Raw genomic sequence first — 27,377 nt, forward strand, 5'->3', positions numbered from 1 at the left:
TCAAGTTTTTTGAAATTTTGCTATTTTTGTCCAAGGGTCAAAGTAAAGATTTTCTAAAAATTTTATGAAAATTTATCAAGCTGAATTAATTTTAGTCGAGGTATAAGGTACCACCTTATAGGTTGCACTTTGTAAATATAGCTGTTTCTCAAACCACGCCTCTTTTGGGGAGATCTTGAATATTCATAGAAAATTAATTTTGTTTACATACTGGTTCCCAGTTATGCTCTCTGTGTTCCATCTCACAGAGACATAACTTGGGAATGTTACCAGTAAATAAACATGTGCATATTGTTTACATTGAAATCTGTGGTAACCTTTCATTCAAGGTATGGGTAGTTAAGAAAGTTAGTGTTAGTTTAAACTCGGAGAAGTTCAGGGCATATAAACGTTGAAAATATGCCGCACAGCCCTATATTTTGACCTTTGAAAAAATTTTTAGTGCATATGAACTTTCAATTGTCAGATAAGATTTTTTTCAAAACTTCATAGTAAAAGTGGTACAGCTTTAACCGTAAAAGGAGTTCCTATGTGAAATTGCATTGTCAATATTTACAGCAATACAACCTAAAGTGTCTACATTGTGCCAAATTGAATTCAGCAAATTTTGAATACAGAGATTGTCATAGACATTGCAAACAGATGGCTGATGAGCAGCAAAATTGATTTCCTATCATCTGTGGGGCATATAGGAATAAAAATTGGAAACATTTAACTTCTATTGTCATGAACTTCAACATGAACCAGTACATAATGCAAATAATGGATACCAGGATAAACTGAAAACTGTTCAATATTTGAATATTACTCCTCCTATCCAAGAAAAGGCAAATAATAGATCAGTTTTCCTCATCTCTTTGTTTTTAGGATATTAAGCCTGATGCATGAAATTAAATACTTAAGTTAAGGTGGTACCCAACACCTTGACTAAAATTAATTTGGCTCGTTTAATTTTCATAAAAATTTGACAAAATATTTACTTTGACCCTTTGAAAAAAATATAAAAATTTCAGAAAACTTGAACCAATCAATTTCTCAGAAAAAAATGGTTGGATAGATAGCAGTTTGACAAAAACTTATTTTGATCATTGGGAAGCTTAATATATCCTCAAAAATACAATGTTATTAAAACGTTTAGCTGATTTTACAGAGTTATCTCCCTGTAGTGTTAGGTACCACCATAAATGAATGATTTTATATTTCAGCATTTCCTCCTTCCTTCACAAAGAATCCTCTACCACAAAGTTTAGCTGGTGCTATTCGTGGAAATATTTCAATACCATGCCATCCTGAAGCTTCACCAAGGCCTTCTATTAGATGGGCCAGGCAAGATAGATTTGGAAACTTACAAGACTTGTCTGTGCAAGTGATTACAGGGCCAATTGTAGATAACACCGTTCATTATAGAATGAACCTGAATGGTGACCTAGTTATTACAAATATAGGGAATGAAGATGAAGGGACTTTTATCTGCATTGCTACAAATGATTATGGCGAGGACCAAAGTGCTTGTCAACTTTCAGTACAAGGCAAGTATTGAATGTCTAATGAAAAATTGATTTACCCGTTAAATTACAATAAACAATTCAGAAGCTTTTTTTTTTAGCTAGCATCAAATAATGATATCAAAAAAGGAACTAATTTTTTTAAACATGTCAGCCAATGTTTAGGTTAGAAGGATAAAAAAGAAACTGAAGATTTGGCTAGTAGTTTAAACGTTTAAAACATGGTTAGATTAAAACAATAATTTAAATATATTAAATTCCCTATTGCAAGTTTTGCACAAAAAGAAAAAAGAAATAAAAAATTGAACAATTATTATGGAAATCATGAATCATTTCATTCAGACTGTTCAGTGAATATTTTCAAAATATATATTTTATTAAATATTAAAAATTACATAATTAGTCTAAGAATGAATTTAAATATAGTATAATTTATTTTAAAGAATTTAAAATCATTGCATTGTCTTTCTCTTTGAATTAATCAAAATGTGATAACACTAAGACGAAAACTTATTGAAACATTTACAATTTTAAAAGGGGATAATATCACACTTTTATTTTATTGCTAAAGGGAGATAATATTACATTTTCATATCATTGCTTGTCATGTTGTATCTGCAGATGGAACAACATTATTCAGAAAACCAAACAACTTTTATAGAGATTATGTCCAGAATGACACTGTGTTTATAAACTGTGAAGCTTCTTATGATCCAGCTCTAGATCTTATTTATGTTTGGAAATTCAATGGAAAAAGAATAGATATGGAAAAGGAGTCTTATTTCTTTACACAAGTATGTTTCTGTTAATGATTAGGAAGAATTGTTATGAGGGGCTATATTTACACATGCATTTTATGTTAATATGCTTGTGAAAATACTACATTCATTCCTCTTTTTATTTAACTTATTTTATTTACATCATATGTAACTAACGTGACGGTACCCAAATTGCACCTATTTTGACAGTTTTTTCAACTACGTTTTTTTATGATTAAGGCAAAAGTTTCATATTTGTGTTTATTTTGTAGCCATATCCTTCTTTACTATATAGGTACACCAATTTGATTTTCAATTTATATGGAATCGTAGAAACATAGGTCTGAACTAACCTCCAAACCATCAATGATTCTGTAATGAGGAGTACCCAAATTGCATCCATACTTAAATTCGCATCGTCAAAAGTCGAATAACAGAGCTTTTGTTTATTTTTTTCAAATATTTTGAACAATTGGATATTTGTCCATGCTTACTCTTCTTTTTTTAAGAAATGAATACTTGAAACATATTGTATTTTCTAATTTTAAAAAGATGACGTTTTGATGACGTCGCATGGCGACGTTTCAGTACATTTTGCTTTTTCAGTAAACACTTCATCTGTTGATAAATACTGTGAACGTTTTGTGTATATCTAAATATATTTACCTTTTTTGAAAGACATGTATAGTATCAAAACATAAAAATACAAATTGTTTAGTCTCTAGGAGATCTTGTAAGATTTCTGCTGCTATTTTTGCTAAATAGGTGCAATTTGGGTACTCGTTGCAATTTGGGTACCGTTACGTTATATATTAGATAACATAAATCCTGTATTTAGCATAAAAAAAAATTTGTAAAATGTATATTTTGTGTCTCATTGTTTCTTGAAATATGGCACCACAATTAGCTTCATAATGATTTAAAACCATACTTGTGACACCTTTTCAGTTGCATGTACTTCATAATTTACTTCCTTTTTGCCATAAAAATAGATATTTCAGTGATCTTGCTAACCCAAAATAGAGGGACACCACACCCAGTCCCCTTCAAAATGAGCCTCTTTACCCTCACACTTGAATAAACAATTTATATAATAAGTCATGCACACATATATGAAATTGTTTGTCACAGTTTTCTCAGCAACTACAATTTGTAGTTTCTTTATCTATGTCAACAAGAGTCATCTGGTTATACCATGTTACACATTTTCATTTCCTCTAATGTTCAACTTCATATCTTATATTTTAACAAAGGGATTATTGTAAACTCAGAAATTATTGCAAGGTTTTTATTAATGGGAATTGTGCGACTAAGTGAGGGTCGCAATAATATGAACTGGCATTCTGATATCTGATGTCAATAGACATATCTCCGTATGCACATTTTTCAGAAATCACAATACTGGTAGTTAAGTTTACATTTCAGTCAATTCTTCAAAATTGCAATAATAAATGCATGCAATAATTTCTGAATTTAAAAAAGCTCATAGTACATTTTGTTGATCATGTTTATTTTTATATTAACATTAATTGTGAAAAAAAACTAATGTATATATTTTTAATTTTCAGTCTTTCAATCCGGTTGGATTATACATCAAACCATTACAATACTATCACGAAGGGGAGTATGAATGTACAGCACTAACACCACTCAACTCAGTCAGTGCTGCAGGGATAGTGGAAGTTCAAGGTAGGTTCATTTGACAGGAAAACTTGTATATTATGGTATGGTGGATTCCTGTACATTATCGGTCGTCTAAATGTAGCCCGATAAATCGATTATCAGTTATCTGCATATTGATGTTGTAAAAAATCTGCTGCTCAACACAATATGAAGGCTTTTTGACCTCGTTCGCTGTGCTAACTCTACAAAAAACTTCATATTGTGACTCACAGCTGATATTTTACAATATCAACATGCAGACAACCTGATAATCAGTACTTATCCCCGGCTTAGTATATTTCTAGGATTTTGATTTAACGCACGTCGTTACAAAACCCATAGCCCCTGAGTGTTGCTAACCCATATCCCCAGACGTTGCTACCCATTACATCGGGGGGAAAATCATGCACGTTTTCCTTAGTTTCATGGTTGTTCCTCATGAAATATCGAATTCTGTAGATTATCCATGATGTCTGTATAATTAAATACTTAATCCACTAAAGATTTTATCTTATTATGTCGATTATTTGCACTCATTTTAGTAAATGCATCACTATTTTGTCACATTGTCAATGAATGGGACTTCTGACCTAGCTATGTAAATGACCCGCGTTGACGTCACACCGTCTATGATGTTACTCTCACAACTTTGAGCGCCAAATTCAACCCATTTCACTTTCTCTGTCTTTAGATTAAAAACGTCTTACATTTGTCTCTCTGTAGGGTTCTACCAAAGGTAGTACCCTACACCCCGTAAAAATATGTCATTTTTCCAATAAAGTGTGGGGTTCAGATTTTTTGAAATTTTTATGTTTTTGTCAAAGGGTCAAAATAAATATTTTTAAAAAATTTATGAAAATTAAACGAGTCCCAATAATTTTAGTTAAGGTGTTTGGTACCATCTTAAAGAGAGATCTCTTTTAGACTGTTTGGAGTTTCAATAATATTTTTAACGGATTAATTTATAATTTTTTCATTTATTAGGTGTACCAGAGGCTCCATCAGGACTGTATGGAGACAGCGGAAGGGTCACCACAAATAGTATCATTTTTTATTGGACTACTGGCAAAGACCGTGGATCTGCAATTTTGGAGTATGAGGTGATATATAATGTTGACTCTGAGCCAGGACAGTGGTACTCAGCTACAACAGGCATAAACAGTAAGTTTAAATCAGAGATGTAGTAATGGTTTTCATGCTAATTTCTGCCAAAAAATGGCTACATACTAATTTCAGATGGTCTGTTGATCTTAATATGTGGTCAGCTGATCTTGATTTGTGGTCAGTTCATCTTGATATGTGGTCAGTTCATCTTGATATGTGGTCAGTTCATCTTAATATGCTTTCAGTTCAACTTAAAAGGTCTGTTTATACTTTTAGTTATAGCAGTATTTTCTTTTTTGTTTGAGTGTGAAAACTATACTGTGGAATTATTGATTTTCATAGATACCAATTTTCATTGGAATTTCAAGGATATTTTAATTTGTGGTTTTGCACAAGTTGGCATATTTATACCTATAGAAAATTTGTATATAGATTTAAATTTTTGTTGAACATTCACAAATATTGGTTTATCTCAAATAACAATGAATTCACTGTGTACCGGGTAGTTGGATACGTATATTCACCATTGCCTTTAGTGTACTTGTTATGATATTTCTCATCTCAAGACAATTAAATATTTAAAGTTTTACTGTTGAGAGTGGACAAATATCGTGATACATGTGATATAATGGTGGAATGATACTTAGACATAATCTAAACACATTTTATCCTCCTTTTTAAAGATTTGCAAAAAATTGCATTCTTTATTTGTGACATAATCAGACATGGTCACCTTATTTCATAATATCACGATAGTAAAAAATTCAGAAGAAATCAAGAAAATTTGACTTCAGTTGAATTTCAATCAATCATTTGCAGAGATTAAAGTTTTATCAACAGATGAGAAAAAGTTCATTCGAATCAAGAAATGTGGAAATAGCAAGAAAATTTGGAAAAAAGTTTTAACTGTTAACTTATATGTATTGTAGAGATACTTCATGCTGATACATTAGTTGTTGGTGGACTTGATACAAAGAAAAGAACATATGAACTAAAAGGACTCCTGCCTGGCAATAATTACAGGTTTAAAATAAGAGCCAAAAATATCAAGGGATGGAGTGAATTCAGTTTAGAATCTGGTAAGTTTTCCAAAGATGAAATTTATGGTCAGATCGTATGTTTTCCTACGTCATTTGAATTTGTACTATGCCTTCCTTTTCTATGGGAAATTGTGACATCTCAATACATTCTTAATAGCACGAAAACCCATTAGTTGAGGAAATTTTTTTTTTTCATGCCTTTGAGAAAAGACGAGGATAACAAAAAATTCCATGCCTTAGGGAAATAATAAGAATTATTTTAAATTATATTTACACATTTTTTCTCGTATTTTAGCTATTTGGAATTGCTTCTTATGCATGATTTAGCTCCTTAATGATATTTATCTCCCAAATTTTCAGAGAAGAAATAGAAATTTCGAGTAAGATATTTGTTTAACATCCAGATGTACATAAATACTCTCACAAAATGAACAGTAACAGAGGTTTATGCAAATATTGGGCACTTTGAGCTATATTATAGGAGTGAATGACTCAGATTAAAAATCATATGACTGTATAAATATAGTCACTACAATATATGAAGGAATTATATATTTTATCAATACCCTCACCTTTTGCAAGAAAATAATAGGTTTTGCAAAGAATCTGGCTACTTTAGAAAATCAAAGGTTTTGCAAAGAATCTGGCTACTTTGTTGTACCCTCCGGTATATTTTATGACTGAACACTTCAGATTAAAAATTCTGCAAGAAAACCAAAGGTTTTGCAAAGAATCTGCCACTTTGGCATATATTTTATGTCTGAACTACTCAGATTAAGAATTGTGTATTGTTCAAGTACATAAAGCAAATTCAATTTACGGAAGAATAATACTTCTGTACTAAATCATACTATGTACATTCTTCATTGTAAAAATTCTGTTTGAAGAGAGTGAGGCAGGCATAGCATCTTGTTTAACAATTTATTCAAGGGAACATTTACGTTTATGATATTACAAATCCATTACAGAAGTGTAAAATATTACTTTCAGCGTATTACCAGACTCTAATGGCTGCTCCGTTAGTGAATCCTGATTTCATGAATATAACTGGAGGAGGGGGTAGCGTTGGTGATCTGACCATCAAATGGAATGTAAGTATTTAAATACGAAGTTGGAGTTTGAAATCATCTCTTTAAAATTATTAACTTCTGAAAATATAAAGCTCATTGTTTATGGAAAGGTTATAAGTATGATAAAAAAGTTTCTTACCATACTTAAATTAGATGGATCTCTTTGACCACTCTGGCTTCCTGCACCAATAAAACATGACTGCAAAAAATGATAAATTAGAGTTAATCACCAGACAATCAATCAATCCAAACTAAACTTAGCACTCTTTGACTAAACTTAGCACTCTGACTAAACTTAGCACTCTTTGACTAAACTTAGCACTCTTTGACTAAATTACACTCCTTACTGTTAATTAAGATGTGAATTTTTTATTGTTAAATGTGAGATCTGATTTATTTGGTTGCAAACATTTGTGAAAGAAAATCACTGCTGAAAATATGAATGTCTAATTTTCTATTATTGCAAAGCTGATACTGTCTTATTTTTAGCATTATAATAATTTCTGAATTTACAGTATTTAGTAAAAATGAAATCTATTGAACCAATCAATAATAAAAACAATGTATGCATCCAAAGATTTTTCTTAGAATGGTGGAGCTACGAGTAAATTTATTAAAACTGTCAAACAACAGTGATATATAATGGCACAATTTATTTATTTTCTATCTGCAGCCATTACCAAAGAAATACCATGGAGGAACTGGATTATACTACAGATTGTATTGGAGAACAGATAGCACACAAGTTTGGATTGCAGTAAGTTTTATCATTATATGTAAAAAATTATTTTTATCTTATTGCAAGTAGCATTAACGGGGCATTCATTTACACTGATTCATGAGTTATCTATATCTAGCTATATAGCTAATGGGTTAAATTGATGGTCCCATGAATAAGGATTCAATGAGGTCGAATTATTCACTTGCCATGGAATAATTCATCATCAATTTTTCTTAGCTTATTTTGACAAAATTGAACCATACAAAGTGGGCCTTGCATCATATAGACAGTGAAATGTCAACACAATAAATCTAGAAAAGGAATCAGGATGTAGAAAAGTTTTATGTCAGTTTTCATGGCAACAATATCTTGATGGCCATGGTCTCAGTTTTACTGAAAATCAATAGGATGAAATAGATTTTTCAAATCCTCTAGTTTTTGGACATCCAGTTATGGTTCATTGACTTTCAATGTTTTGCATAGATTAAATGTTTAGAAATTGTCATTTGAATTTTACTGACAATATTACAAAATCTAGACATACCTCTGTGTTCTCAGTTTTTTTTTGGCTATATGCAGTACATTGTTAGGCCAATTCTATTCATGAGGGTGGTACCTTCATGACGAATAACGGTAAAAATTCTTGCCAAATGATGTTAACTGTAATTTTTGGTTCATGAAGATAGAATATGCACTTTTTTTAGACAATTAAAAAATCGATTGCTTTTGACGAATCACGTTGATTTTTTTCCAAAAATAACGGTAACGATAATTATTTGAGGCCGCTGATGAATCATGATAAGGATATTTTGACAAATCACGGTCAAATTCTAATCAATTTGACGTTAACGGTAGCCGAAAATGGCGGTTTGACGCCTTACGGTAAAAGGCATTACTACCCTCGTTCACATATTCTATAGTTAATCTCATGTACATCATTTCATTATGTAAGATATTTTAATTTTTTGTAGACCAATGTACAATCGAAACAAGATGACCTGTCTATAGGTCAACTATATTATGTCCAGCTTGTTGGAAAAGATAATTTCTATCTGCCATATGAGGTGATGATTCAGGCCCGTAATGCATATGGAAATGGACAGAATTCTACTACAAGGATCATTTATTCAGCCGAAGGAAGTAAGTTACTATAAAAGAGGGGCATAAAGGGGGTATCTGCATGGAAAAACATGAAATAAAATTGCCATTTCACGATGAACGAACTATCAAAAATTTCTTTCATGTTGATCTTTGTACCACTTTTCTGTATTCTTTAATTCTTGTGTATTTGTTTATTTTCTTTATTTCTTGCCTATAATTTCTATTGTTTATTTCTTGCTTTTTTTCATTTGCCCCTATTTTTTTATTTTTTTTCTATTTTTTTTTTCTTAAAAATTCTGTATTTTTACCCATTATTCTTTTATCTGTGAACCCCATCTACAACCTTGTATTTTGTATTCAGGATATTTATTTGTAATGTCCTTTATTTACAGTGCCTATTCCAGCACCAAAGATTCAAGGTTGTTCGGCTATTAATTCAACAGCCATGGATGTCTATTGGACACCTATTGAAAATACCAGACAGAATATTAAAGGCAAAATTGCAGGTTTTCAGGTGAGAATTCAGGTTATTAAGCAGACTGAGTGGTAATGTATGGGTCTCAAAAATATGAATTTCTTCTTGTTTTATATCCTAATCATTTCATCCTCATTAACATAGAAATTTGATTTACTCTCATTGATTGGCATCAAAGTATAACAATTGTTTCATATTCTGATTTTAAATTAAAAATGTGCCAGTACTATATATTAGTACTTTATAGCCCTTATTCTACACTGAAAATTCCTAGAAAATAAAAAATCTTACTGAAATAATCAGCCTCCTACAAACATCTGCCGCAAACAATTTATCATGTAAATGAGTGGTTTCTCAATATCATAATTTTTTGTCTATTTTCTGTGTTATTGGTCAGATATTATGTATTCTGTAAACTCCACACAAACCATCATGGCTGAATATTTTTACATTTTGTTCAGTCTAACAGTTACCCGATGCAGAAGAGTCATATACACAGTTGGAGAAACTAGGACCAATTTCTGTGTGTAGGGGCACCCTAATTGATTACCTACTATAAATTCCGAAATTATTGCATGCATTTATTATTGCGATTTTGTCTTTTTAGACTAAAATGCAATTTTATTTTTTTGCGATATTGAGAAAAATCCTGTTCAATTCATTTAAAAAATTTCAAAATGAAAGTTTAAATTATTTCGATTATAACTGGGGTGCATTTTTCGCAATATTTTTTGAATTTACAGTGTTTAAAGATTAGATTGTTAATTATAAACACTATATATATAGATAATATCATGTCTTTTACTGAATAGACCATATCTTTTTTCTAGGTCAACTATTGGGCCAGGCCATCTGGAGGGGAAACCCTGCCTATTTATAAACAGTTTATAAGATTCAGTGCAAAGGATGATAATGTGCCAACTCATGGTATTGTCATTGGAATTACACCAAATGCATTTTCTATATTTGATGTGCAAGTCTTCAACACAGCTGGACTTGGACCTAAATCAGATTCTTATCCTTGTAAAACTGCAAGTGATGGTAAGAACCGATTAAGCAAAATATTGGAAGAAAAGTTTATCATTATTCATTGGAGACCACTATTTTGGTGAATTTAGTTGGTACAGGTGAACCACGAAATTAAATTTTAAAGGAAAAACAAATATATACAAAGTTTCTATAGTTCTATGAAGTCTCATTACATGAAAATAAATGTATCCACAGTATTTAAAATAAGCCAAAAATATATTTTACTACTACAATCATCATGCAAAGACAATTTTTTTTTATATACTTGGGTCACTGTGGTTTATGTTTGATGCCTTCACTTCAGTAAAGTAAAATGTTAATGCAATAATTTCAGTAAAGTAAATTGTTAATGCAATAATTTCAGTAAAGTAAAATGTTAATGCAATAACTTCAGTAAAGTAAAATGTTTATACAATAATTTCAGTAAAGTAAAATGTTAATGCAATAATCAACTTCAGTAAAGTAAAATGTTTATGCAAAATTTCAGTAAAGTAAAATGTTAATGCAATAATCAACTTCAGTAAAGTAAAATGTTTATACAATTACTTCAGTAAAGTTAATTTTTTATGCAATAATTTTAATAAAGTTGAATGTTTATGCAATAATTTCAGTAAAGTTAAAATGTTTATGCATAACTTCAGTAAAGTTAAATGTTTATGCAATAATTTCAGTAAAGTAAAATGTTAATGCAATAATCAACTTCAATAAAGTAAAATGTTTATGCAATAATTTCAGTAAAGTAAAATGTTAATGCAGTAATCAACTTCAGTAAAATAAAATGTTTATACAATAACTTCAGTAAAGTTAAATGTTTATGCAATAATTTTAGTAAAGTAAAATGTTATGCAATAATTTCAGTCAAGTAAAATGTTAATGCAATAATTTCAGTCAAGTAAAATGTTTATGCAATAATTTCAGTAAAGTAAAATGTTAATGCAATAATTTCAGTCAAGTAAAATGTTAATGCAATAATCAACTTCAGTCAAGTAAAATCTTTATGCAATAATTTCAGTCAAGTAAAATGTTAATGAATAATTAACTTCAGTAAAGTAAAATGTTTATGCAATAATTAACTTCAGTAAAGTAAAATGTTTATACAATAACTTCAGTAAAGTTAAATGTTTATGCAATAATTTTAGTAAAGTAAAATGTTATGCAATCATTTCAGTAAAGTAAAATGTTAATGCAATAATTTCAGTCAAGTAAAATGTTTATGCAATAATTTCAGTAAAGTAAAATGTTATGCAATAATTTCAGTAAAGTAAAATGTTAATGCAATAATTTCAGAAGTAAAATGTTAATGCAATAATCAACTTCAGTCAAGTAAAATGTTTATACAATAATTTCAGTAAAGTAAAATGTTAATGAATAATTAACTTCAGTAAAGTAAAATGTTTATACAATAACTTCAGTAAAGTAAAATGTTTATGCAATAATTTTGGTAAAGTAAAATGTTTATGCAATAATTTCAGTAAAGTAAAATGTTTATGCAATAATTTCAGTAAAGTAAAATATTAATGCAATAATCAACTTTAGTAAAGTAAAATGTTAATGCAATAATCAACTTCAGTCAAGTAAAATGTTTATACAATAATTTCAGTAAAGTAAAATGTTAATGAATAATTAACTTCAGTAAAGTAAAATGTTTATACAATAACTTCAGTAAAGTAAAATGTTTATGCAATAATTTTGGTAAAGTAAAATGTTAATGCAATAATCAACTTTAGTAAAGTAAAATGTTTATGCAATAATTTCAGTAAAGTAAAATGTTAATGCAATAATTAACTTCAGTAAAGTAAAATGTTTATACAATAACTTCAGTAAAGTTAAATGTTTATGCAATAATTTAAGTAAAGTAAAATGTTTATACAATAACTTTAGTAAAGTTAAATGTTTATGCAATAATTTTAGTAAAGTAAAATGTTTATGCAATAATTTCAGTAAAGTAAAATGTTAATGCAATAATTAACTTCAGTAAAGTAAAAGGTTTATACAATAACTTCAGTAAAGTTAAATGTTTATGCAATAATTTTAGTAAAGTAAAATGTTTATGCAATAATTTCAGTAAAGTAAAATGTTAATGCAATAATCAACTTTAGTAAAGTAAAATGTTTATGCAATAATTTCAGTAAAGTAAAATGTTAATGCAATAATTAACTTCAGTAAAGTAAAATGTTTATACAATAACTTCAGTAAAGTTAAAATGTTTATGCAATAATTTTAGTAAAGTAAAATGTTTATGCAATAATTTCAGTAAAGTAAAATGTTAATGCAATAAGTAAAGTTAAAATGTTTATGCAATAATTTTAGTAAAGTAAATTGTTTATGCAATAATTTCAGTAAAGTAAAATGTTAATGCAATAATCAACTTTAGTAAAGTAAAATGTTTATGCAATAATTTCAGTAAAGTAAAATGTTAATGCAATAATTAACTTCAGTAAAGTAAAATGTTTATACAATAACTTCAGTAAAGTTAAAATGTTTATGCAATAATTTTAGTAAAGTAAAATGTTTATGCAATAATTTCAGTAAAGTAAAATGTTAATGCAATAAGTAAAGTTAAAATGTTTATGCAATAATTTTAGTAAAGTAAATTGTTTATGCAATAATTTCAGTAAAGTAAAATGTTAATGCAATAATCAACTTTAGTAAAGTAAAATGTTTATGCAATAATTTCAGTAAAGTAAAATGTTAATGCAATAATTAACTTCAGTAAAGTAAAATGTTTGTACAATAACTTCAGTAAAGTAAAATGTTAATGCAATAATTAACTTCAGTAAAGTAAAATGTTTATGCAATAATTTCAGTAAAGTAAAATGTTTATGCAATAATTTCAGTTAAGTAAAATGTTAATGCAATAATCAACTTTAGTAAAGTAAAATGTTTATGCAATAATTTTGGTAAAGTAAAATGTTTATGCAATAATTTCAGTAAAGTAAAATGTTAATGCAATAATCAACTTCAGTAAAGTAAAATGTTTATATATTAACTTCAGTAAAGTTAAATGTTTATGCAATAATTTTAGTAAAGTAAATTGTTTATGCAATAATTTCAGTAAAGTAAAATGTTAATGCAATAATCAACTTCAGTAAAGTAAAATGTTTATACAATAACTTCAGTAAAGTTAAATGTTTATGCAATAATTTTAGTAAAGTAAAATGTTAATGCAATAATTTCAGTCAAGTAAAATGTTTATGCAATAATTTCAGTAAAGTAAAATGTTAATGCAATAATCAACTTTAGTAAAGGAAAATGTTTATGCAATAATTTCAGTAAAGTAAAATGTTAATGCAATAATTAACTTCAGTAAAGTAAAATGTTTATACAATAACTTCAGTAAAGTTAAATGTTTATGCAATAATTTAAGTAAAGTAAAATGTTTATACAATAACTTTAGTAAAGTTAAATGTTTATGCAATAATTTTAGTAAAGTAAAATGTTTATGCAATAATTTCAGTAAAGTAAAATGTTAATGCAATAATTAACTTCAGTAAAGTAAAAGGTTTATACAATAACTTCAGTAAAGTAAAATGTTTATGCAATAATTTTAGTAAAGTAAAATATTTATGCAATAATTTCAGTAAAGTAAAATGTTAATGCAATAATCAACTTTAGTAAAGTAAAATGTTTATGCAATTATTTCAGTAAAGTAAAATGTTAATGCAATAATTAACTTCAGTAAAGTAAAATGTTTATACAATAACTTCAGTAAAGTTAAAATGTTTATGCAATAATTTTAGTAAAGTAAAATGTTTATGCAATAATTTCAGTAAAGTAAAATGTTAATGCAATAAGTAAAGTTAAAATGTTTATGCAATAATTTTAGTAAAGTAAATTGTTTATGCAATAATTTCAGTAAAGTAAAATGTTAATGCAATAATCAACTTCAGTAAAGTAAAATGTTTATACAATTACTTCAGTAAAGTTAATTTTTTATGCAATAATTTTAATAAAGTTAAATGTTTATGCAATAATTTCAGTAAAGTTAAAATGTTTATGCATAACTTCAGGAAAGTAAAATGTGCATGCAATAACTTCAGAACTATTCAATACTTTTTTAAGCAAAATTGTTCCTGATGACAAATTGACAAAGGACTCAAATTTTAAGGAGTTATGGTCCTTTATTGCTTTGAAAATAAAGGCAAGTAAAAATCCCAATTTGCTGGCATTTTGAAAATCTTTTATTTTCTAAATGGGTTCAAAAATTTGATGCATTTTTATTATTCTAGAACTTTCATATGTGCAGACCTGCAAGTCTTTAGTATTTGAAATTGATTATTGCGATTTTATAGTTTTAAATGATTCAACATTTCTTTTTCAGCTACTATTCTTTATCCAACAGAAGTAAGGGTGCATCCTATTGACTCAACCTCTGTTAAAATCACATGGAGAGGTGTACTAATATCAACCGATGAAGCAACAATCGTAGGTTACAAGGTAAATCAGCTAGTATATAAAAAGTAAAATCTAAAAAATATAGACTTCTGAGGACAATTAAAAATGGAAAGTTCCGTATCAAATGGCAAAATGAAAAGCTCAAACAAATCAGCTGGTGTACACTGTAAATTCAGAAGTTATTGCGATATTTTTATTATTGAGAAAAAATGCGACAGGATTATAATAATAATGATTTAAACTCGCTTTTAAAATTTTTTATATGATTTAAACAGGATTTTTCTCAATATCGTAAAAATTGAAATCGCATTTCAGTCTAAAATGACAAAATCACAATAATTTCTAAATACAGTATTGAAAGTTTGGGCTCTTCTACTAATAAATGTAAAGATGTGGTAAGTGGGGAAGGGTTGGATTTAGGGCTGTCTGAGTTCTGTTTGAAATTTACCTTTTGTCTCAGCTTGAACAAAGAACCAATTTGAGCATTATAATTATTGCCACCCCTGCCATTTGTAGTCCATCTCTCATTAACTTCTCAAAATCTTCTCTTGACCAGTTGGGTCTTAAGTAGGTCTTGCTCATGGATAAGTGCTAACAAACCTTCAAGGATGACTGAGGTCAAACCTTTTCTGCTCCATCCTTCAGGAGTTTTCTTTAGAAGGTATACTGTATACCTGTATGTACTTTATGGGCTCATATGATGTGCCAGTTAATTCCTTGTTTTCAATTTTGTGGTATTTTATAAAATATCATAACAGAAAATATTTAAATGTTCATCAATTAAGTCTTTCTTTGTTGAACAATATGAAAAAAATGACCAAAGATTATCAAATCATCAAAACAGCCCGAAACTATTACATGTGTTATTTTTTTCTGAAATTTTTTCTCTGATATTTGGGTATGGAATTTTTTTCCTGCATAATATAATTTTTTATTATGCATATATTTGTATTATGGGGTGTTTTGTTAAGTTTTAACAACCAATGCTTTTCCTTAAGTATGTCAGATGAAAATCCTGTGTAGGGAAAAAAGTTTAAGCATGCATGCGCATCAATTACGATTTAGTTAAAATTTCAGTGAACTAGCCAATTGATGTTTAATATAGTACAGACCAATTCCAAGTTGTATTTTATGTCAATTGGCTTAAATGACATCACATCATTGAACAATCGAATTCTACTGTGACGTAATAACATAAGCATTGTGACAGAGGATATGTACTGGAAAATGTACAAATTTGAAAGTCACCTATATATATAGAATAATAGGTAGTGTCTTTTTGATACTGACTATATCATGTGGAATATCTAGACGAGCCCGTTGGGGCTAGTTAAGATATTCCACATGATATAGTCAGAATCAAAAACGAAACTACCCATTATTCTGTTTATCCGTAATTATGACGTCACACAATGTATTGCCTAATATTTTAAGTGATACAACCAGTACGTTGATACTTGAAAATATTAGACAATAAGATCAAAGGGAAAATATACGAATAACCGATAAATATATATATATATATAATTTTATTATCTTTTCCTTTATTGCAGATTTTCCTGTGGCCGTCAAACGAAAATTTCAGATCAGCATTTGAATACATGGCTGATTTTATGCCAACAGAATGGAAATTATCAAACTTAGAAGCTGGTGTGGTGTATTCTATCAGGATATCAGCTTTCAGTGATGCAGGAGATGGACAAAAATCTCCAACTGTTTATTTTGCTATAGGTAGGATTTTTACAAATTAAATATTAAAAAATCTTGAACTAGAATTGAGAATGGAAATGGGAAATGTGTCATAGAGACAGTATAAACTGTTTATTTAGCCAAAGGTATGATATTTACAAATAAAATTTTCAAAAATCTTCAACTAAAATTGAGAAAAGAAATGGGTCAAAGAGACAGTATTAACTGTTTTTTTTGCTATAGGCATGTTATATACGAATTAGATATTTAAAATCCCCAACTGTTTATTTTGCTATAGGTATGTTATATACGAATTAGATATTTAAAATCCCCAACTGTTTATTTTGCTATAGGTGGTATGGTAGTTACAAATTAAATGTACAAAAATGCATTCTAAATTCTTTTATTTGTTTTAATGGATTCAGGTAAAATTGTTTTTCATGGAGATTTCATTTCATTGTTTTCCCAATGTCTTCGTACAAGCCAATAGTAGAATTACATCTTGTAGAAAATTTAAGCTTCAGGTTAGACTACATCAATGAAATCCTTGAAAATTGGTATCCCAAGAAAAATAATTAATCCACAGTAAACAAACTTGAAATTCTGCTTATTATTATTAAAAAGAGCAAAGGTCTGCCAGATATACAAAAGGATCCTAAACATGAATCATATGAAAGCTGACTTTGTTTAGGCATACATTAATGTAGTTAGCTGTTTAACCTCCAAATTTTTAAAATGCATATTCAGAACGAGAACATTATTATTTATTAATCCTGCTTTGTATGAGACCAATATGCTGAGCAGGATTTTTAATGTGCTAGTTCACAAGGTAACAATCTGCAGAAAGACATGTCACCCTGCTGGGACACATTATTCTGTCTAAATACTGCATGCTAAGCCATGAGGTGAGCACTATAAGAGAGGTTTTTTGATGATAAAAAAACAAAGAAATGTAGTCATGCTCCTGAAGTAATACGACAAATATAATTCTTATATAATTTATGACAGCTTGTAAGTCTTTATTTGGGGATCCTCGACACTTTACACTTTACATCATTTTACACTTTGGTTTAAACATATTTATTTATAGTGGATTGGGAAAAAAGTTATTGCAACTTATATTACTCCTTTTCCATTATGCTGGTTTGAGTGCTGCCTTGTAGCGGCATTAGCCTGCTCTTTTTCAAAATCTACAGGGGTGACTTTTATGTGAAAGAGATATGGCTCTCGCTTAACATGTGCCAGGCATTTATGGTCCCCTTCCGACGGACTATCATCTTACTTGCAAATGGTGTGAAGGGAGAGCTAAATATTCAGTCCTTTTATACTTCAATGATGTAGGAGAAAATTTGCTGCATATTTTGTAGAATATGTTGTGTATTCTTTATTTACATGTATTTTTATCCTATTTTATAGCTGGAGGTGCCACATTGATAGACCAGACAGTTACACAGTTTAGTTACCTAGCAGCTTCATCCATCTCATCATCCATCATCTTAATTCTACTCGCTTCCATGGTAGTCTTCATGTTGTCATAACAACACATCATCATTTAGAGACTAGACTATAAATATGTTGTACAATACTAAAGGTCTATAAATTAATTTTAAACACATAATTGATATTTAAGAACCAAGGACTCTTTTCACTAAAAAATTTACCAATAAAATTCCTCATAAGTCATGAACATTGAAAGTTTTGATTTATTTTATTGTTACAATTGATTTTAAATGTATGAATTTTTGTGAGAGTTGCCGAAGTGATGTTAAAAACTGCTTTCAAAGAAAGTTGAATTTTCGACAAAATACCTTGTTTATGTGTTTTTACCAGAGAGATTAATTTGTGAACTGTAACAGTTATGTTTTTCTTTTTATTAAATATGAAGATACGGAGGATCTTAATTTGTTATGAATCTTTGTTATTCAGTTTTTTTACACATCATTTTTCATGCTAATTCATATCAGTATATTATACATGTATTATTATGCACTGTTTGTTTTTGATCTTTTAGAAATTTTGTAAACAAAATTTGAAATGTACATTATAGATTTCTCCATTATGATTGATCTCAATATCAAAGCTATTTTTTTAATTTTACTTCTAGAAATCCATTTACTATGTTAAATTTAATGCAGAATGTATTTGTTACTTATTTGGGATCACATCATGATTAATCCATACTGATTATATAGTTATATTTGTTAGGAGACTATTCTGGTTGTTATTTTTTTGTGTAGATGGAAATATGTAAAATTTACTTATTTTCAGGATTTTAAAATGAAAGTGCTATATTTATTTTTTAAAACAAGTTGTTTAGTGTCTTGAATTTATATTTATGTTTTTAAATATTCAAGGAAATACTAAATTATTTAAGGAATGACTGTAATATTTTTTCTGTCTATGAAGAAATAACATAAAAAATGTGGTGCACACTGAATAACGCGCGTAGCGGGTTATTTAACAGTGTGCACCACATTTTTTTTGTTATTTCGAATAGACAGAAAAAAATATTACAGTCATTTCTTATAATTTAATTCTAAATTCCATTTTAAACCGTAGAAAACAATGAAAAAACGTTGATGACGTCACGGTCACATGACTAAATTATGTCTATGGGCTGATAACATAATAACGTCAGCCAATCAGAAGACGCGTTACATCCAAAATTAAATTATTTATTGTTAATGTAATATTTACTTAAATAGAAAGATTTAATCCAGTTTTATTTTATTTGAAAGGAAATCCAGTAATTTGTGTATATATGTGTATACACACAATTTATATTTAATGCTTCAGTGTATATACCTATCAAGATTTCATTGTAAAAGTATCATATTATCATTATATTTGCAATATTTTTACAATAAAATTATCTACTATCAACTTTTTACTTGTAACTGTAGTGACATCACTGATTTATCTCCCCTTAAATAAAGGGGAAAACATCAGGTAATTTGTGTAGATTGAGAAATAGTGTCCACAATTTATAAATGAGGGGGAAAAGATATTAAAGGGACATTCATACTCATCAATTGAAAATAAAATAAATACTCCATACCAAAAAAGAAAAACAACAGAATACAAAACACAACAAAGAAAACTAAGGATTGGGTGAGCAACATGTACCCCACCAAAAACCACAATGCAGAATTGTCAGAGAAAAAAATAACAGAAATGCTTGAAATTTGGAATGGACTAGTAAACATTAAAAGAACAATGATCTAAACTATTAACTTTTGACCTTACTTGAAATCAACAATTTTGTTGGCCTATTTGTTCTGTGTACAGTACTAGAATACTGTAAACTCAGAAATTATTGTGAGCATTTACTATTGCTATTTTTTAAAAATGGAAAACAATGGGAGATTATTTTTTTTGACAGCATGAAAAAAATGTCAGTTCTTTGTCTATTAAAATACTCACTTAAAATGAGAAATAGGATAACTATATTTGGTATTTGTTCCTTGCAATGTATGCATGTCTAACGGGTAATGAGTTACATGGATTAGTAATTAAGGTTAAAGTTACGTTGTCAAATCCATATCTCAGGTACTATAAGCATTAGATCTATATTTTGTGTATTGAATGATCGATTATAAGGTGTATATGTTCTGGTTTAGTTATTGTGGTTTGGTCTAATATCTCAGATATCATAAGCAATAGATACTTATATATAGTTGTATTTAGTACATTGAACGATTGTAAGATGTACATGTCTGTCTGACAGGGTTCATATGACCTTGGCCTCGTTTTCAGGGTTGATTGGTCATTGATGATTTTTATTATTTTTTTCAGTTTATCAGATACTATATTAACATAGGTCAAAACTGTATTTAGTGTATGAAATGTTTGTAAGGTGTACATTTCTGTCTGGCAGAGTTCATGTGACATTGACCTTTTTTCATGGTTCATTGGTCAATGTTAAGATTTTGTGGTTTGATTTGTTTATCAGGTACTATTAGTGACAGGACCATGATATCAATGATAAGTCAAACAGGCGAGACATTTCAGTGATTGTGCTCTTGATATATTTATCCACTGTGACATGCATAAAATGAAAGAAATTATATATTACTTTAATTTTATTACCAGTCAATAAATATTCTCCTTTAACAAATAGCATAATATTTCACAAATACATATACTCAATAAAACCATTTTCTTTTTTCAATAAGTGTCTCAATTAATTGTAAATAGTCTCTTCAGTCTTGTAACTTTACAATGTATTTCATATAACCTCATGTTTTTTTCAAATTTTAAAGTTCAAAAAGTATGTCATAATCATAATATACATATAGTTTTTGTATCCACATTGAACTACAAATGATAACACTGTCTGTTAATTTTAATCACAATTTTCCTCATCTGAATTGAATTGGACTGATTCTCAAACCAATGCAGTCTTTACCAATTTCTGTCACCTGAAAATTAAACAATGAGAAAAATTATATTAGAACAAAATTTAACAAGACCAATTCTGTGTCTAAAAATGAGAAAAAAGAAATTAGAACTAAATTTAACAAGACTAGGGTTGGGTCTGTATAATATGTATAGAAAAACATAACTAGTCATTCTATTTTACTGATGCAAAAAAACTTTGATGAAAAAGTCAAAAATTTCCTAGAGTATTGTAAAGTTTAAACTATCAACAAAAAGGAAGTGGTTACATGGCAAATGAAAAATTGCTCCTTTCTAAAACTTAACATTATCAAGCAGCAGACCATATATTAAATCATTCTCTTCAATAGGAGCTGAGAATGCTTTGATTAAATTAATTGTACAATTAACTTTGTCAAACTATCAGCAAACAGGAAGTGCCTTTATTACAGATATAAAATTACTACATAAAATTCAACATCATCATCCTGCAAACCAAATCATTCCTATAATTGGAGCCCAGAAAACTTTGATGGCTATTAGAATACGAGAAAATGAAAGAATCTAGTTTATTGATATATATTTATCTTACCTGTGTTGCTCTGCATGTTTGACCTTTAAACTCTGGTAAATAACATGCACCACTCAGTGGACATTTAACAACTGGTTTTCCTCTGAAAAATTAATCAATTTATTCATTCTTATTCAAACTATTATTTTGTGTATGTTTATTGTTAAATAAACAAAACCTGTTCTGCTAATATTTAAGCTATTTCCTAATTCTCAATTAGGCTCTGTATATAGATCTATATATATTCAAAAGATGTTTTAACACAGTCGCATTGTTGTGCCTGTCCCAAGTCAGGAGCCTCTGACCTTTGTTAGTATTGTATGATTTATAATTTTAGGTCATTTACATATTTTAGTTTAGTATGATGTCCATTATCACTGAACAAGTACAATTTGTTTTGTTATAGTGCTAGCTGAAGCACGCCTCTGGGTGCGGGATTTTCTTGCTTTGTTGAAGACCCATCCTTTGGTCGGATTGTTGTCTCTTTGACACATTCCCCACTTCCATTCTAAATTTTATTCAGACAAAGTTGACCTAAGATGGATTTTGCTATCAATTTTAGGTCCCTTTTGGTGATATACCACTTAAACTGTTTTGATACTTAAACATCCTTTGCTTTCAAATTATCGGCTTTGAGCTCTACTGATAATGATAATGGTGAATCCAGAAAAACACTTCAGACGCATGAAATTTATTTAGTGTTTTTTTTCAATTTGTTAATCTACTTAAAGAATTGGATAAAAAATAGTTACCTGTATATTGGAACATAACTTGCTGCACATATATCAAATGGATTATGTTGATCATATTTTAATTCATGTTCATCTGTAGATTTCTGTTCACATGCTGCTAATATTTTTCTTGTCTGGAAAAAAATTCAAAAATTGTAAACAAATTATACAAAGTGCTGAAATTTGTAATTATTCTTAATAACTGGAAACTGATAATAACCCTCATATATACACAAGTATTTTAATAACTTTTAAAACTCTCTGATATTTCATTTACTTTTACCTCATATTGCAATAATCAAGTAAGTCTGACTATCTCACCTTAAACATGTGGAACCCGTTTGGAGTTCCTTTATGCATGCCTTTAGGTAGATTTTTTATTACAAGGGTAAAAATTTTCATCAATATCCTTCTAGCCATTCAGGACAAGTTTTGCTTTTATATAATTACTACCTATTGCCATATGAATGTATACCCCTCTTTGAACGGTCACCCCTTGATGACTGCAAGGGTAAAGTGGAAACCGTGTACACTCTTTGTCAGGATTAATGAAGATGTGTCACTAACTTCTATAACTATATAAGTAAGCAAATTTGATTATCTCCCCTTTGACATATTAGATAAGGATTACATTTCCTTTATGCACATCTTCATGTGATAATTTACAACCATATAGAGAATCATCAAAACCTAGATGTTTACAAGGAATTAAGTTTACTAGAGATTATAACCACATAATGTAATATATAGGGAAAAAAATTATTCAATGACTCCCCTTTAATTCTTGGGACGGGTGTTGTCTTCCTTTATACAAGAAGAGTTCTACAACTGTGTAAAGATCTGTTAAAGAAAAATTGTGCTTTGAAGACATAAAGACAGACCATTTCTTATATACCCTTCTGGTCTTTTGCTTTAGATTTTGACAAGTACATGTAGAGATTTTGTGTAATATTTAATATATCAATCCTTTGTATTCCAATTTAAAGCAGCAATCTTTCAAACAATTGCTTACCTGTGCTGCTACATCTGGTTTAGGTCCTAATTCTAGTAATCGTCTGGCAAATGACGCTGCTGTTTTATAATTCTTTAACTTGAAGAAGAGGTTGAGAGCTGTACGTAACGTCAGTATCATATGTATAGGTTGAAGATTGCAATGTGTAAAGTATGCTGCCATCTAAAATTAAAAACACATTAATATGTAAAAACAAGCAAGCTCATGCAATATAAATACGCTTGACCAGAGAATTTTCACCTCTTGAACTATTAACATTATACAACAATCACTTTTCCATTGTTGTGTCAGATATTTTCTATTGTGAAGTTCATATTTTACAGGAACTTTTGTGATGTCTAATAATAGTGGACATATAGCGATAAGATGTATACTCACAAATATTCATGCAATAACCCTTTATTTTTATTGATTTTAAAACTTATTGTAAACATTTTTATGTATTAAACATTATCCCTTTAGTTAATGCACTGACATGGACTGGTTTGTTTAGTATTATTCCTTTTCAAACTCCCTCATTGGTTAATAGTATCATGATAATGAGAGTGCTCATTTCATGAATTGATCCTGGACAGGTCATACTTTAAAAGACTTTAAAATGCTGCATTTCTACATAGTACATAGCATTTCAGAGTGAAAACTTAGTTTTGTAGTCTCTATATCAAATAATTTGTCTGTTACTGTAGATTCATTATTCGTTGGAAACCAATTTATGTGGGTTTCTTGGGTACAGTTGAACCATGAATTCAAATGTTTAACCAATGACAAATTTTCTATAAGACTTGTATGCAGAGATTGGCAAAACCATTAAATCTTATATTCGTAAAAATGCAAGTTTCATTAATCCACAAAAATTGATCATGAAATTAACTGAATCTACAGTATTTGTTTTTTTTAATACAATTACTTGATGTTTTTAATGTCTCACCTCACAGATTCTTTTCTGTTCTTGTAATGTTGACTTGGGTAAATCTTTCCTGACCTGTTCCATACTCAAACCAACGATGTATTCTCTACAGATCTCTATTAGTTGTTGTGCCTACAATTAAAACCATTATAACTTAATTCAATTCTTTATTTATCTAAAGAGGATTGTCAATAGCCAGAGGTTATGTGTGGGTCTCCTCAGATATTACTTGCAGTCTATCAAAATGAAAATACTGGATACATCCAACAGAAAGTACACTAAGGGACACAAATCATAAAGTAAAATGAAAGTTTCTGTACATTCTGTAAATGTTACACAAACCATGAAGATGGTTTGAATCTGCATCAACAAACTGTTAAACAATAGATAAACAGTGGGGAGACTTTTGCTGTTTTTTAATATTACTCAGAAAAAATAAATTCTAAGTATCATGTTGTTCCTCATGCCTCATTTTCATATTTATAAAAGTATTACATTAACTCCCACAATCTCATCATAACCTCACTCTATATTACTAACCTCAGCTATTTCTTGTTTATTATCTACCACCAGTAATGGTACACCAAGGAGTATACTTCTAAATTTGACTATAGCATCAGGGAATTTACCAGTGGTTGTAAGCTGGTACGCCACTTGTAACTGTTGTACTAAGGAGGATAATTTTAATCCTACAGCTGGTACTCCACTTCTCGCTCCTGCTTCTTTCCTGCAAATGTTTAAGATGGTATTATGAAGAGCAGAATGACCCTTTGGAGATGTCAGGATTGAACCTTTTTTCGTGAGAATTCAGGAGTTTAACTTATCATGACAAGGAATTCATTTATTTTTCTACATCTAGGAAAGAAAGCTTTATATTTTTCGTGAAATCAGGAGTCAGCATTTGTTTATCTGGGAATTATGAATGATACCCTCTCCTACCCTCCTTCTAGTACAAAAAATTCACTTATCCAGTGACTGTTCTCTGACAAAAAAATCTCCATAAAAAAGTTTGTTTATCTTGAAATTTTCTGTATTAAGTTGGATCATTTTTTTTAATTTATTCAAGGTTTCAATAAACAAACTAGAAATGACAACAAGGAATTACATTTACTCTTTAAAATTCCTATTATGAAAAAAACTAACACCCCCCCCTCCCCAAACAAAATAAAATAAAATAGCAAATTCCAATTGACTTACCAGTTTCTATGAGGATAACCAAACAATGGAGGTGTTGATGGAATTCCCTGGAAACAGGTCCTACTTCTACTGTATGTTTGTAAAAATAACTGCTTATATGTATCAAAACTGACAACACCAACTTGATCATGGAGTAACTAGAAAAAAATAATAATAAAAGTCAGTCATTTAAGAAGGGTCAATGATTAAACATTCTGTACCAAAATTTGCATACAAGCATATAGAAAATGTGCACTTCTTCGAACATGTAAATTTGTGGTTAACCTTTAACCACAAATTCTGCAAATTGGTATCCATTTAATAATAAGGAATTCATCAGAAGTATTGTTTTTTTTATATAAACAAAAAACAAAATAAAATAAAAACGAATATCTTATTTTTACAATACAATTAAAATATTACCCTCATAGCTGTTTCAAAAGATCCTGCCAGCACATGGTCTACTGGTAATTGTGAATTATTGCACCACACCTGAAATATACAACAAAATAATTAATATACTAATTCAAATTACAATTTCATTAAAGTAATTATCTGCCATTTTCATTTCCATACTTTAAATAGAAAGAAGCTTGCTGTACTGGTTTATATAGCTGTATGCTTTAGACTGAAAGTGTGGTGAACTTTTATAGTGATTTTTAATAACAAGATGGAGGTACTTTCAAAGTGTCAAGATTTTTGTTGTTGAAGGAACTCAACAAGTTGTTTAAACAATGTAAGAATAAATATATATTTTATCCAAGGCAATCAAAGGTTTGAACATTGATTTTAATTCATACATGTACTTCTATATATGTTTATATAAATATATATATATATTGTATAAGCTAATATCAGTGTATCATAAAACTTTACTAAAAATTATCTGCCCTTACTTGTGTTTGACTTGTTCCTTTTGTTGGTGGTACAAAGTATCCTTCTGCTGAATCACCACCTGAGGGTCCTACATCTAGATCAGCAGGGAGTTCAAGGTCATCATCCCCAACATCCCATCCTGCACCTTCAGCATCACCACCTGGGGTAGCTTCATCATCAAAACCACCACCACCACCAAATCCTTCTGTTAAAATAAGATTAAAAAATCTATATGCTTTAACCCTGGACTTTCTGACTTTTGTAATATTTATACAAAATACAAAGACAGATATGCATTAACTATCAATACTCAATGTTTTTAATTTCATCGGCAAAATGTTATCTTTTTTTCAACAAACCAAATGTAAAAACATTGAGACTATAAGAATTTTTTTAATATGATGAGACCTTGTCTACCCATTTACAATGACTTCAATTCACAACAGAAATTACATTATTACTGCATTACATGAGATTACATTGCAAAATTGCAAAATGTAATTAATTACAGCTGATTACTGTTGAGTATAACTTACCATCATCAAGGACAAGATCCGCATCATCACCCCATCCTTCACCAGCCCCTTCATCCATATCAACAGCAGCCATACCTCCTGCTGCCTTAGCTGAAACAGATATGTGTAGGTCAAGAAACAAATATGTACATAGTTCAAGAAACAAATATGTGCATGGGTCAAGAAACAATTGCTTAAATTATAATCTGAAAGTTTTTACAATACAACATTTCAGAAGTTTTGTCAATGAGAGTTTGATGCTATCAGTATATTTTAAAGTGTTAGTTCATCAGTAACTTAATTATTTCACCCTTAATCTTGCTTCCTGGAATTCTCTGTGTCACAATACTGCCCTTATAAGGACAAAAAAAATGTGTGATAGAAAATTGATTGTGACATTACTGAAAGAGAGTTGAGGCGATTTGTTTATGTCTTCATAGAAAATATCTGACTTGTCATAGGTTACCCTTTCAGACTGAGTGCGATACTTGTGATGATTAAATCTGTCAAATTAATTATTAATCATTCATTATGTAGCAAGTGTATAAACTTTACACTTGTGTTTATGACTTTGGTCAAATCAAGTCATATTGACTTATTTTGTTCTGATAAGAGCTGCTACTTAATCCATACCAAAACATGAAATTTATTACAGCAGAAAGG

General features: G+C 29.2%; 2 protein-coding genes across 3 annotated transcripts in view; one reads left to right on the forward strand and one right to left on the reverse strand.

The window, feature by feature from the left end:
- Positions 1 to 19,428, forward strand: part of LOC143062956 (contactin-like) — a 73,936-nt gene extending 54,508 nt beyond the window's left edge. The window contains exons 14-26 of the mRNA XM_076234814.1: positions 1,206 to 1,529; positions 2,127 to 2,299; positions 3,832 to 3,952; positions 4,910 to 5,086; positions 5,959 to 6,108; positions 7,060 to 7,160; positions 7,813 to 7,896; positions 8,832 to 9,000; positions 9,354 to 9,475; positions 10,267 to 10,477; positions 14,787 to 14,902; positions 16,414 to 16,591; positions 17,966 to 19,428. Coding sequence (XP_076090929.1) covers positions 1,206 to 1,529; positions 2,127 to 2,299; positions 3,832 to 3,952; positions 4,910 to 5,086; positions 5,959 to 6,108; positions 7,060 to 7,160; positions 7,813 to 7,896; positions 8,832 to 9,000; positions 9,354 to 9,475; positions 10,267 to 10,477; positions 14,787 to 14,902; positions 16,414 to 16,591; positions 17,966 to 18,087 — 2,048 coding nt within the window. The 3' untranslated portion in view covers positions 18,088 to 19,428. The remainder of the gene's footprint in view (positions 1 to 1,205; positions 1,530 to 2,126; positions 2,300 to 3,831; positions 3,953 to 4,909; positions 5,087 to 5,958; positions 6,109 to 7,059; positions 7,161 to 7,812; positions 7,897 to 8,831; positions 9,001 to 9,353; positions 9,476 to 10,266; positions 10,478 to 14,786; positions 14,903 to 16,413; positions 16,592 to 17,965) is intronic.
- Positions 19,429 to 20,613: 1,185 nt separating this feature from the next.
- The window catches only part of LOC143062957 (coatomer subunit alpha-like), a 36,943-nt gene continuing 30,179 nt past the window's right edge, over positions 20,614 to 27,377 (reverse strand). For both annotated transcript variants that reach the window (XM_076234817.1, XM_076234816.1), the window contains 10 exons: positions 26,736 to 26,825; positions 26,220 to 26,404; positions 25,747 to 25,815; positions 25,345 to 25,481; positions 24,688 to 24,874; positions 24,169 to 24,279; positions 23,241 to 23,402; positions 22,250 to 22,362; positions 21,519 to 21,600; positions 20,614 to 20,970 (listed from right to left, as the gene is read on the reverse strand). In XM_076234817.1, coding sequence (XP_076090932.1) covers positions 20,911 to 20,970; positions 21,519 to 21,600; positions 22,250 to 22,362; positions 23,241 to 23,402; positions 24,169 to 24,279; positions 24,688 to 24,874; positions 25,345 to 25,481; positions 25,747 to 25,815; positions 26,220 to 26,404; positions 26,736 to 26,825 — 1,196 coding nt within the window. In that variant the 3' untranslated portion in view covers positions 20,614 to 20,910. The remainder of the gene's footprint in view (positions 20,971 to 21,518; positions 21,601 to 22,249; positions 22,363 to 23,240; positions 23,403 to 24,168; positions 24,280 to 24,687; positions 24,875 to 25,344; positions 25,482 to 25,746; positions 25,816 to 26,219; positions 26,405 to 26,735; positions 26,826 to 27,377) is intronic.

The sequence above is a fragment of the Mytilus galloprovincialis genome, chromosome 2 (assembly GCF_965363235.1).
Source record: "Mytilus galloprovincialis chromosome 2, xbMytGall1.hap1.1, whole genome shotgun sequence".
Classification (NCBI taxonomy): Eukaryota; Metazoa; Mollusca; class Bivalvia; order Mytilida; family Mytilidae; genus Mytilus; species Mytilus galloprovincialis.